We start from the raw sequence: 12,104 nt of genomic DNA, 5'->3' as shown, positions 1-12,104 counted from the left end.
TTTCTACACTTAGAAAATTCGAAAATCCTAGCTATTTAATTAGGGAAATCCGGCTCTTTTAAATTAAATATAATTTTACTTAAATATCCGAAATATATATAAATAATTCGGTTTTTAAAATAAAATAAATGGATAACTCAAAATCCAAAAATAATTAAGTTTTAAAATACTTTTGGCGCCAAAATTCATATCATTTTGGGTCCAAAATTCAAATAGTAAAATAAAATACTAAAATAATCTTTTTAGAAAATAATATTTAATAAGAAAATACGTTTCAAAAATACGGGGTATTACAGTCTACCCCCTTTAAAAGAAGTTTCGTCCCGAAACTTAGTCAAAATAAAAAGAAATCGATTTGAAATTCTTAGACTCATGCACATCCTAACTAGGCTCAAGATCATAACTAACTCAAGAAAGACTCAAAACTCAAAAATGACTCGAAAGGCAAACGCGCGAAACTCTATCGCCCTCTACTCCCCTTAAAAGGAGTTACGTCCCCGTAACTCGACCAGCACATTAACTCATTAAATCAACTATATTAACACTTTATCAACAATCAACAATGAACGTAAGGAAAATCGGCACGTTTCAAACAGCCAAAAGAGCTTAGGTTTTAAAATGATTTGTTTACAAAAGTAGTGAGAAAACTCGTAAAATATTTTTATGAGTCATTTGAAAAAGATACTTTCATTATGAGAAATCGTTGAAAACACTATAAGGTATGAACTAAAATCAAAATATTTAATAAAATATTTTAAAAGATCAATGAAAGTTTTCAATCTAAACCATTATTTAAAAATAAGGAATACAAAACTTTATTTTGTAAATATAATTGAAAATTCATTTTGCATACTTGTAAAATACTTGTTTAAATAAAAGTCTTACTTTTTTCTTAAAGAAACTCTATAATTACAATAATCACATATTCAACTTCATAGCAAACACTGTCATAGGTACCAAGCATAAAAGGAACATATCTCATCTTGACCTTCTTATCGCTCATAGATTAGTAACTTTGTCTCAAGGTATCTTCCAAAAGTATTTACAATTTTCCCAACAAATTCATAAATCCTGGTAATACAACCTTAAATCGTAATCATTAACTCTTGGTCACTTCATAGTACTTCGCCTTTAAAACATTCAAAAACTCGATCATCTTTTCTCATAACTTCAAATTCCTCAATCTGGTTGTTATAATCCATAACTTATCTATAAGGAAATTTTCTAAATAACTCAAAATGCAATCGTTGATTTTTTCATTATTAATAACTTCTCTATATCAATTAACTTTGTCGTCAATCCCTTAGAGTAAAATCCTTTAAGTAACCATCCAAAAAATCATTCCTTAACTAACTTCAATAAATCCCTTCACAAGGTATTATTTCTTCAAAATAACTTCAATTTAAAACAAATTCCTTTATGTCAAATACTATTTCTTATACTTCCTTTCACTTCAATTGACTCAAAATCCTCTAACTTTTGTATTAAGTTTCTTCAAAGATTCAATTATCAACAATTTTGCTTTAAATAATCATCACAAACTCATTCTCGCAATATGAATACTTTCCACCTTTAGATACAAATGATCATAAATTAATGCTAATATCAAAATTCATATCTCTTAAAAATACTACCTTACTTCAACATTTATGTAGAACCTTTAACTCATCATTACCACAAATAATATTTCCATGCTCAACATAAATCATATTCCAAAAATTAGTAAAGATTTGATAACACAAATCCTCCAAATATTCACGTTTATGACCATTAGCAATCCAAAATAACTCCTCATTTCACATAGTAATCATCAAATCCTGTAAACTCAAAATAACAAACTCAACCATCTAGACAACTTCGTATGATTCAAATACTTGCCACATATCACATAGTTAATTATACCATATAAGGTCAAAGAAATTAGTCAATAGATTATATCAAACTTATATAAAATTCACACTTAAATGGATAAACCCATACAACAACTTATTGAAATTCACAACAAACACAAACATTCCAAAAGATGATTTTAATATGTAAAAGAAGTATTTCACATAAACCCATCTATTTCCATATAAGGAAATTATATATATACCAATTACAGCATTAGGAACACTCATTAAATAATTCTTATTCTACCAATAATCTTGGAATTATATTCATAAATTCCGTCGTATAAACCAGGTAAATAACATATATACACACAATTCCATGATTTGCATATGAAAATAATTATTTCCAACTTCCACTTGATATAATCAAATATGTATCTTTCCACCTTGGAATTAAAATTCCGTAAAACTTCAACATGCACTCAGAATTCGAACAATTATGTTTCTAATGAAAACTCCACATGAATTTTGAAAATTCAAACGCTATTATAATTCAACTTTTATTAATGAGAAGCGCATAGAAAGATTCAAAAAGCTTGAACCAATTAAAATTCTAACAACATAGAGAACATATCAAATCATTCAGAGCTTTCATGTTCACAATTATTCATTACGAAAACACGCCCATTAGGAACATTCTCTCCATTGCTACTGGTTCCAACTTGTGGTCCACTAAATTGAGATGGCTTGAATGAGTTCTTACTCTCATGAACTTTCCCTGCCTTGACATCAGATTCCTTCTTGAAGCACTCATATTCACGGTGTCCTAGCTTTTGACAATAATGACAAGTCACTGGGCTACCTTCACAATCTTTCCTAGGGTGGTTCTTCTCACACCTTCTACAAAAATACAATCTCTTGGGTTTCTCACTGTTTTCTTGATCCCCATTTCCTCGAACATTGGTTTCTTGTCCATCATTTCCCTTCCCAAAGTTCCCTTTATTCTCCTTTCTTCCATTAAAACCTCCATTCCCCTAAGAATTCCCATTTGGCTTGAGTTTCTTTTCACCTCTGTGAACAGACTCAGATTTCTTTTTTTCCTCTCCCTCAGAACTCTCAATTTCCCTTCCCTTAATCCCATACAAATGGGCAGCATGACCATAAACTTCATCCAAAGTTTCAAAAGTCACTCCTCCTAGCTTCCCTTGAAAGGTTAAGGTTAGGCCTTGCTTGGACCTCTGGGCTTTGATAGTTTCAGTTGGGACAACTTCAGGTGCAAACCTCATTAGCTCAATGAATTTATTATAATACTCACTGATAGACATACTTCCCATACTGAGATTGGTAAACTCCATACACTTTTTCTTTCTTAGGTAGGCTAGGTAAAACTTCTCTCTCAAGGCTTCTTTGAACTCATCTAACCCAAAATTAGGTCTCTTCAACAACTCATCCTTCCTTTGGGTCTACCACAAGTCAGCTTCCTCCCTTAGATAATAAGCACCATTATTCACCCTCAACTCACTTGGGCAATTGATGGCGTTAAACATCTTGTCAAACTCCCAAATCTAGTTTTCAAGACGGGATGGGTCTTCCTTTCCCAAGTACACAGGTGGTTTAATTGCGGCTATCCTTTTACAGGTTTCATTGTAAGAATCCAAGTCAGAATGACGGTTTCCTTGGTTCACCACTTGCGTGATGTTTTCAGCTATGTTGGTTAACTTCCTAAGGACCTTGCATACTTTGGAACCAGATCACTTATTTCCCATTCTTGAAGACATAATTCCTGGTTATTCATACCATACTTGAAAATTAAAAGGAACACACCATGGAAACACTTAATTCATTCCAAAACATAGAATTTTTTTTTGAAATAATAATAACTTCACTTAAGACATTATTGAAAGCATATAAACTACTTCAACCACTTAATCAGAATTCTCAGAATCAAAATATTCATTGGAAGGATCATAATCTGGATCATCATAGGTTGCCTTACCATCCACTTAATTAGCTTAATAACTGGGCCAAGTGTAGTAGGATTTTTAGTTGGGTAACTAAATTGTAATCACTGTAATTTGGAGTATGGCTTGAGTTTTGAATTGGGCTATAGTATGGGCTAACAAATCCACAAATTGGCTTAAAAGAAATAACGTTGGACTTTTGGAGAAGGTGGCTGATACTTTAGGCTTGGTAATCTTTTATATGAATATGAAGTATCATGAACTTTGGGCCTTTTGCAATGTGAAAATTGGTTGTTGGGCTTGGATGCCTATATGAGGTAGGAGTCTCATAACTTGGAGTAGGAGAAGGAGAAGGATAGTTCTTATGTCTTTCAAAAGGTGGTATGGATTCATCAATGGAAGAAACAAACTCCTTGTGAAGTCTCGGATAAACAAAAGAGTAGTTAGGAGTTCAAGTAATGAAGTTGGTAAGGTTATTTCAAGGTTTGGTTCTCCCCAACTTTGGTGGTTCCACAATTCTCCTCCTAGGTTCATAGTCAACTTTAATGTAGTACAAATCACTTTTGAATCGAGTCAAGGTTGCTAGCCACTTTCCCTCATGATGGTGCTTCTCATTCTAAAAAAAACAAAAAGATTCATACTTTTTAACTTTAGGCTAGGTAAATGGGCTAGAGATAATAGAATTAGCCATGGTGGTTGAGTGAACACTTCAAGGTCAAGTTTCTCATAAAGAGACTGAACAAAGGTAGTTATTCTAGTCACAAAATCATTAATACATACTAATCCCTTCACCTTTCAAGTAATAAATATTAAAAAAAAATTCTTTCTGATTTAATCCAACATCTATATAAATAAATCACTTCAATAAACACATGAATACTATTTGACATGAGCAACTCAAATCAAAACTTAATGAATTCCATTTTCATGATGCAATACGTATCAATCAACAAGAATAACTTAAGATGACTCAACTATGAGCATCATGACACCAAAATTTCAAATCTCCCATCACCTTTAAAATAATATTAACCAAAGAATTTATTCCTCATATCATCAATCATTTTTATCTTCTTGATTACACTTATAAATCAATCAATTCAATGTCATTTCACATAAGCAACTCAACTCATAAATTCCAATTGCATAAAGCAATACATAACTCAATAATAAACCACGTATAACTCTAGATCACCCAACTATGGGCAATAGCTCAAAAATTTCGGTCCTTGACCATAGACAAAGGTGTTATAACACCAACTTTAATGCACAAGCAATCACACAAACTCAAGCTTTCCAATAGTTTCAATTCTTTTTATTTTGAAAATAATAATAATGTACTTGAATCATGATATTGGACGGTCAAGCACGCGTCTCCCAGGTAAGTTACCTACAGCGTCAAGGCGAGCCTTACCTAGACAGAGAGTCGTACACAAGAATCCTTTTCTCAATCATCTTTCTAAATAAGAAAATAGTTTTTATTTAAAAATAATGCTTTTAACCTTCACACACAAATGCGAAACTCTATCCTATATGCCCTCTTAATGTCTACCCACCGTTTTATTTTTCCCAATTTTAATTTTTTTTAAGACCCGGTAAACTGATACCAATTTGTAACACCCCCAAATCTCCCTCTACGGAAATACTAGTATAATACATATAATTATACCGTAGAGATAGACTTAGGCGTATTACTACCGCGTGATTACGCAAGGCTACTCAAACTACTAATCAAAACCAATACTTTGCAGCGGAATTTCAAACTCTTTCTTTATTAACAATAACTATAAATAGAAACCATCGTCATGAGTACTCATAATTGAACCAAGACCAACAATCCTAATCTAGGTGCAGAACATTCCCGGGACTCCCACATGCTCAATTCTTGACTCCACCTGAAAATAGTCAACACTACTTACCATTAAGGTAAATAGGGCGAACCAAAAAAACAATAGAAAATACAGATTAGCAAAATATGCTAAGTACGATAAGTGCAAGATAAGTAAATTCAATTTATTTGCAAACATGCTTTTAAAACCAATGCCAATAATTAATTCAATGACCTCCAAAACTCACGATTTCAAATCAATTCTCAATAATTCAATAATTCGATGAAACGATTTACAAAACCAATTCCTCTTCCGAAAACTAATTCTCAAATATCTTCAAAATAATTCCAATAACTCAATAATAATGATTAAGAAAATCAATTATTTTCAAAAACTCAACCTCCTCTCTAAGTGTGCACACCCCCCAAGCTAGTCTCCTACTATTTTAAGGCTATTCTTGGAGAAAGACTAGGTCATACAAAGTCCATAGTATTCAATGAATCCGCATAGTGGGATTAATATAATAATCATGCTTGTAAAGATTTTAAAAATAATTCAATAATTCTCATGAAACTCCTCTTTGAATAAAATCAACCTTTATAATAGAATAACTCAAAAACTCCTTTTGTATTTAAATCAATACGATATTAAAATCAAACCCTTTTAAAAACTCTTTAAAACAATCCAACATACTTTTTAAAACCAAGTTCCTTTAAACATAATAAATAATTTCAAACCATTCAAAACATGATATTAAAATCAAACCTTAAAAAATACATTCAAAAATACATTTATTATAACAAATATTAAAATCAATTCCTCCAACCATGCTTTATTTCATAAATCACAGTTTAAATCAATTTAATTCAAGCACCAATAAAATCATATAAAACATGCTATTCAAACCAATCACTTTCGAAGGTATCTAGCCACCTAAACGTACCTTGATTCCGAATCTCAATCAACACTTCACAGTTTCAAAGTTTAATCACGAATACAACTTGCAATTAACATAACCATAAGGTTATCACTAGGGGTGTTAAAAAAAATCGACCCGGTTGTCGCGTCCCGATGACCCGATGACCCGCAAAAAACCCGATGGGATATTGACAAATTTTTCTGTTTTATTCGAGTCGGGTACCCGTCCCGCTAAAATAGCAGTTTCGTGGGCCGAGACATGGGACAGATCTTGCTATTCTCGGGTACGCGGATACCCGTTAAAAAAAATAAATTCAAAAAAACCCTCAAAAAAATTACGGATACCCAGTTACCCACCCAGCCACCCTATCTTCTTCTTTTTCTTTTTCAGCCTCATCCTCCTCTTTCTCTCTTCTCTTCCCTATGCTATTCTCTTTCTCTCTCCTTCTCATGCTCTACTCTCCTTCTTTCTTTCTCTATTCTTTCTTTCTACTTTTCTCCTCTCCTCCCTTCTTTCTCTTTCCTCTGTTCTTTCTCACGCCTCGCTCTTTCTCCTCTTTTATTCTCTTTCTTTTGGTTTTCATGGTCAAAACGAAGGTTTTCGTCACAAAATTCGCGAAATTTGTCCAAAACGAAGGTTTTAATGGTTAAATTCGACCATGAAAACTCTAGATCTAGAGTTTTCATGGTCGAATTTGACCGTTTTAAACCAAATTCGAGGTGAAATTGAAGGCCATTTTTGGTTTAAAATGTATGCTTTCTTGTTGTTAATTTTCTTTCTTTTCTTTTTTGAATTTTTAATAAATCCATTTATATGATATGATTTCTCGTAATTATCGTGCTTGTTTCGGTAAATTTCATTATTTTTGGTTAAATTTTGGTGGTGGTGGTTTCTTTTTGGTGTGGGTTGGGTTTGGTTGGGTTGGTTTCGATTATGGGTTGTGGCCGAATTGGTTGAAGAAAAGGAAACCCCAACGATCAAAGGCTATTGGCGGTGTTGGGTTGTCGATTCGTTGTGGGTTTTGGGTGTCGTTGGTGGATCTGGGTTGGTGGGAGGTTTTGGTGGTGGTGGGTGGTGAATTGCGGTGGTGGTGGGATGATTTTTTATGGTGGCTTAGGAGGAGTGGAGGTAAGTTTTGTGTTTCTCGATTCACTCCTTTCTTCGATAAATAAAATTCGAATCCGAATTATCCGGGACGGGACACGGGCCGACTTATCAACTACCCGAAGATCCGGGTACTCGGATTTTCAGGTACCCGAATATCCGGGTACCCGGATTCGAACACCCCTAGTTATCAGAACATCTTTAGACATAAACCCAAAATCTAATGTGCATGGACTATAAAACTCTTTTTAAAATATAATACTTTAATATAAAATTATAGCTTTGAAATAGGTATTTATATTTTAGAAAACTAACCATGAACAAAATAAAGGAATAGGATTAAAGAGACTTGGATTTGCGTTGGAAAGAATAGGCAAAAGTTGCAGAGGCCATAACTCCTTCAATATAACTCCGAATTGGATGTCTTGAGCCTAAGCTCTAGGATTTTTCGAGAGGAACAATTTTCTATGAAATAGAAAAACCCCAAAACTTACCAAAAGTGCCTGAAAATTGGCTCTAAAGATATAAGGGCTGATTTTCTTTTAGAAAAGAGGAGAAGAAAAGTAGGAAAAGGTTGAGGGAAAAGAAGAGTAAGAGGGAAGAAGAAAATTAAGTTTTTGGTGTGAAGAATATGAGAGGTATGATGGGGTATTTATAGGAAATAATATATTTTGTGTAAGATAATTAATTAGGAAAATACCAATTATTCACTAATTAATTTAACTAAGAAAATCAGATTTTCTACATTTAGAAAATTCGAAAATCCTAGCTATTTAATTAGGGAAATTCGGCCCTTTTAAAATAAATATAATTTTGCTAAAATATTCGAAATATATATAAATAATTCGGTTTTTAATATTAAATAAATGGATAATTTAAAATCCAAAAATAATTAAGTTTTAAAATACTTTTGGCGCCAAAATTCAAATATCATTTTGGCTCCAAAATTTAAATAGTAAAATAAATTACTAAAATACCTTTTTTAGAAAATAAAAATTAATTAATTAATTAGAAAATACGTTTCAAAAATACGGGGTATTACACTTACTTTCTGCATTTTACTCTCCGAACACGTATTAACTTGATCGTCGGAGTCGGAACTCCGAACAACCTTAGCTTTCGTTTGTTGCTATAGACGAACGAGAAGCCAGTCTTGGTGACGTAAATCTCTCGTAAGAAATTTCTCAAAAAACCTCGAAACATTTGGCGCCGTGTTTGGGGAGAGTATCTGTAAGATGGTTTCTATCGCCTTATAGGAAAAACATCCGTCAGCAGAGGTCCATTTGAACCATGATACAGATTCGGATCCTGAGGTCGAAATTCACACGGCCAAAGATGGATCCCTCATCTCTAAGCGCATCCGCAAAAAAGATAACAGGGAGCGGGGCGATAACCAGGCGGGTCCGAGCAAGACAGTCGGTCAGCCTCAGACTACAGGACAGACTGCTCACATCACTCGTGAGGAGTTTGTCAAGTTTATGATGAACTTCAAAGCTGAGATAAGAGACCTCATCAAGACCCAGACGACTAGTTCTAGCAAAGAACAATCGGTAAAGAAACCTTCTCACTCTGGGAAGACAAAGCCCGTCAAGGACAGGCAGCCCACTCTGTATTCCAAGCATAAGGAGGGGTATCGGCCCTAAACTCCATCTTCTAGAGAAAAACCAAAGAAAGCCCAGCCGGCATATGCAGCCAGATGAAAGCAAAAATACTTACACTGATGCTCGACATTTCATCGAGCACAGGAGGAACAACCAACTGTTTGACACGGCTTCAACGTTGACAATGCCAGACAGCTTCAGGAATACCTCAATGAGGTATTCTCAATCTACACAGGAGCACCTGTCAGGCGGCCAGTCCGTCCATACAGGTGCTCAAATGATAGGCTCGGTGTCGTTTGTGCCCGATCAAACATATGGGCCGTTTTCCCAACCTTATCAACAACCTTCCCTCTTCGGAGATCAGGTGGCATATCAAGTCCAACCCATGGACTGACAACTATGTCTGCTCAAACTTGGAGAATAACCCTCTGCGTTCTCCAAGGAAATAACCGAGGCGGCACAACCGACCAAGGTTAAGAATGTCTTGGTTGGTGCCTATGATGGCACCACCAACCCAGAAGACCACCTGATGGCCTACACCAACCTCATGTACTTGTAGGGGTTGGTTGATGCCACCTGGTGTAGATGCTTCCCAGCTACACTGAAGGGCATTGCCTAATAGTGGTTCGGCAACTAACCGTCTGGATGCATAAATAATTTCAGGATCCTCGCTTTCCTGTTTGCCTCTAACTTCTCCATGAACATACTTGCCAAGAAGACAAGCCTCGACTTAAGCGTTGTACCATAAGGAGAGAGGGAGGGGCTCCATTCTTACGTCAGGCGGTTCAATTCGGTGATAATCCAGATTCAAGGGCTGTCTGAAAATGTTGTTTATACAGTCTTATTCAAGGGTCTGAAGGATGGGTTGAATTTTAAGTTTGACGTCGTCTGGAAAAGAATCTCTACTATTCGAGAAGCACTGATGGAGGAAGAGGCTTATATCCAGGCGACTGAGCTTTGCTCTAACAATAAGAAGTCGGACAAATAAAAAGGGAGTCGGCAAAATCAGCCGGCTCAGAAAGCTAAAGAGAGCAAAAAAAGAAAAGAAGTTTGGGCCGTTGAGGACTCTGATCAGCCGTCCAAAAAGAAAAGAAAGAGTTTAATTCATACGTCCCTAGGTACGAGTATAACAAAGACTGCTAAACCATGCTCATGGAAATCAAAGACCGGGTAGTGCTTGAGAAGCCCTCGGCGATGAAAGGTCCAGCCAAAAACCGGAACAAGGACAAGCACTGTCACTTCCATGAGGATATCGGCCATGACACCAACGACTGCTATAGCCTCAAGCGGTTGTTGGATAGATTGGCTGATAAAGGAGTGTTGAAATCCTATATTCTCAAGTCCAAGGTGACCTTGAAGTTGGACCCTAGGCAGCCGTAAAAAAAGTCAGCAAAGGCTGATAATGGTTCAGACACAGATCCGGACATGATCTGCACCATTGCAGTAGGCTTTTCCTCCGGTGGTCCAACTATCAGAGGCACCAAGGACCATGTCAGATAAATGAATGTTAGCTCAGTCGATGAAGGCCAGACGTCTACTGACACCTTTCCTAAGGTTGTCATCTCTGAGAAAGATCGGGGCGAAGTCTGCTGGTCGTATGATGACCCCATAGTCATTAAATGCAAGGTGGCTAACCAAAGGGTTAGCCAGATCCTTATTAATACTGGCAGTTCGTCTAATATCATCAGCTGGCGATGTCTGTCCAAGATGAAGTACAAACTAGGCAGTTTGCACAAGGTCACTCATCCCTTAGTTGGTTTTGGGGGTAGAGTTGTTCACCCAGTCGGCCGCATTGATCTACGCATCCGGCTGGGAGAGAAGGGAGAGGGTTGTCACATGGTTTTTTTGGTTCTTGGTTGTGGAAGAGCTGACCGCCTACAATCTCATTTAGGGCCGTCTGACTCTGAACGAATCTTAGGCCATCATTATTACCTCCCTCATGCTGTTGAAATTCGAGAAAGATGATGTTTCTGTTGGCTCCTTGAACGGAGATTAGAAGACAGCTCAAAAGTGCTATCTCTTTGACGTCAAACCCACGGCCTGGCAAGTATGTCAAGGAATCAGAGTCTGTCCCACCAATAGGCGGCAAGAAGCGAAAGGCCGACCAGCTGGTGACTGTTAAGAAAGAGAAGTAATAGCAATCATTGACCGGGGAACGGTCAGATGGACTTCGTCCCTAGCCGGCTGGTGAGCACATTGACATTGCTCTAGACGACATACGTCCGGAGCGAACTGTTAAGGTTGGGACGGTTGCCTTTATAAATTTGGGGGCAGACTTGCACAACCTGCTGAAAGAATTCAAGGACATTTTTTCCTTTGAAGTGGAAGAGATGCCTGACATCAACCCGGATCTTGCTGTCCAAAAACTCGCCGTTGACCCAAAAAAGAAGCCTATCAGGAAAAATAAGTGGAATCACGGCGAGGAGAGAAGTCAGGCGGTAGCCGCCAAGATTAAGAAGCTGTTAGACGCTGGGTTCATTTGGCAATGTTACTTCCCAGATTGGGTAGCAAATGTTGTTCTTGTGAAGAAGCCGAATGGAACCTGACGCATGTGTGTGGACTACACAGATCTGAATAAGGCATGTTCAAAGGACAGTTACCCACTTCCAAAGATCGACAACCTAGTCGACTCTACAGCCGGACATGCCATGATGATCTTTATGGATGCCTACTCAGGCTTTCATCAGATACCCTTATGGAAGAAAGATCAAGAAAAGACGACATTTGTCACTGATCAGGGGTTATTCTGTTATATTATGATGCCGTTTGTCTTGAAAAATGCGCCTGCTATATTCCAACGTATGATTAATACGGTCTTCATTAACCAGATTGGTAGGAATGTAGAGGCATAAATTGAT

General features: G+C 36.4%; 1 protein-coding gene across 1 annotated transcript; it reads right to left on the bottom strand.

Moving 5' to 3' along the window:
* Nucleotides 1–2,470: 2,470 nt before the first annotated feature.
* Nucleotides 2,471–3,187, bottom strand: LOC110696726 (protein lin-28 homolog A-like). Its single transcript, XM_021874078.1, has 2 exons — nucleotides 2,912–3,187; nucleotides 2,471–2,866 (listed from the first exon to the last, which is right to left on the bottom strand). Exons 1-2 carry the CDS (start codon nucleotides 3,185–3,187, stop codon nucleotides 2,471–2,473), a joined length of 672 nt encoding a protein of 223 aa, XP_021729770.1.
* Between the last annotated feature and the right edge of the window lie 8,917 nt (nucleotides 3,188–12,104).

The sequence above is a fragment of the Chenopodium quinoa genome, unplaced genomic scaffold (genome assembly GCF_001683475.1).
Source record: "Chenopodium quinoa cultivar QQ74 unplaced genomic scaffold, ASM168347v1, whole genome shotgun sequence".
Taxonomy (NCBI): Eukaryota; Viridiplantae; Streptophyta; class Magnoliopsida; order Caryophyllales; family Amaranthaceae; genus Chenopodium; species Chenopodium quinoa.
Note: the sequence above shows the minus strand (reverse complement) of the source record. Positions and strands in the feature narration are given on the sequence as shown.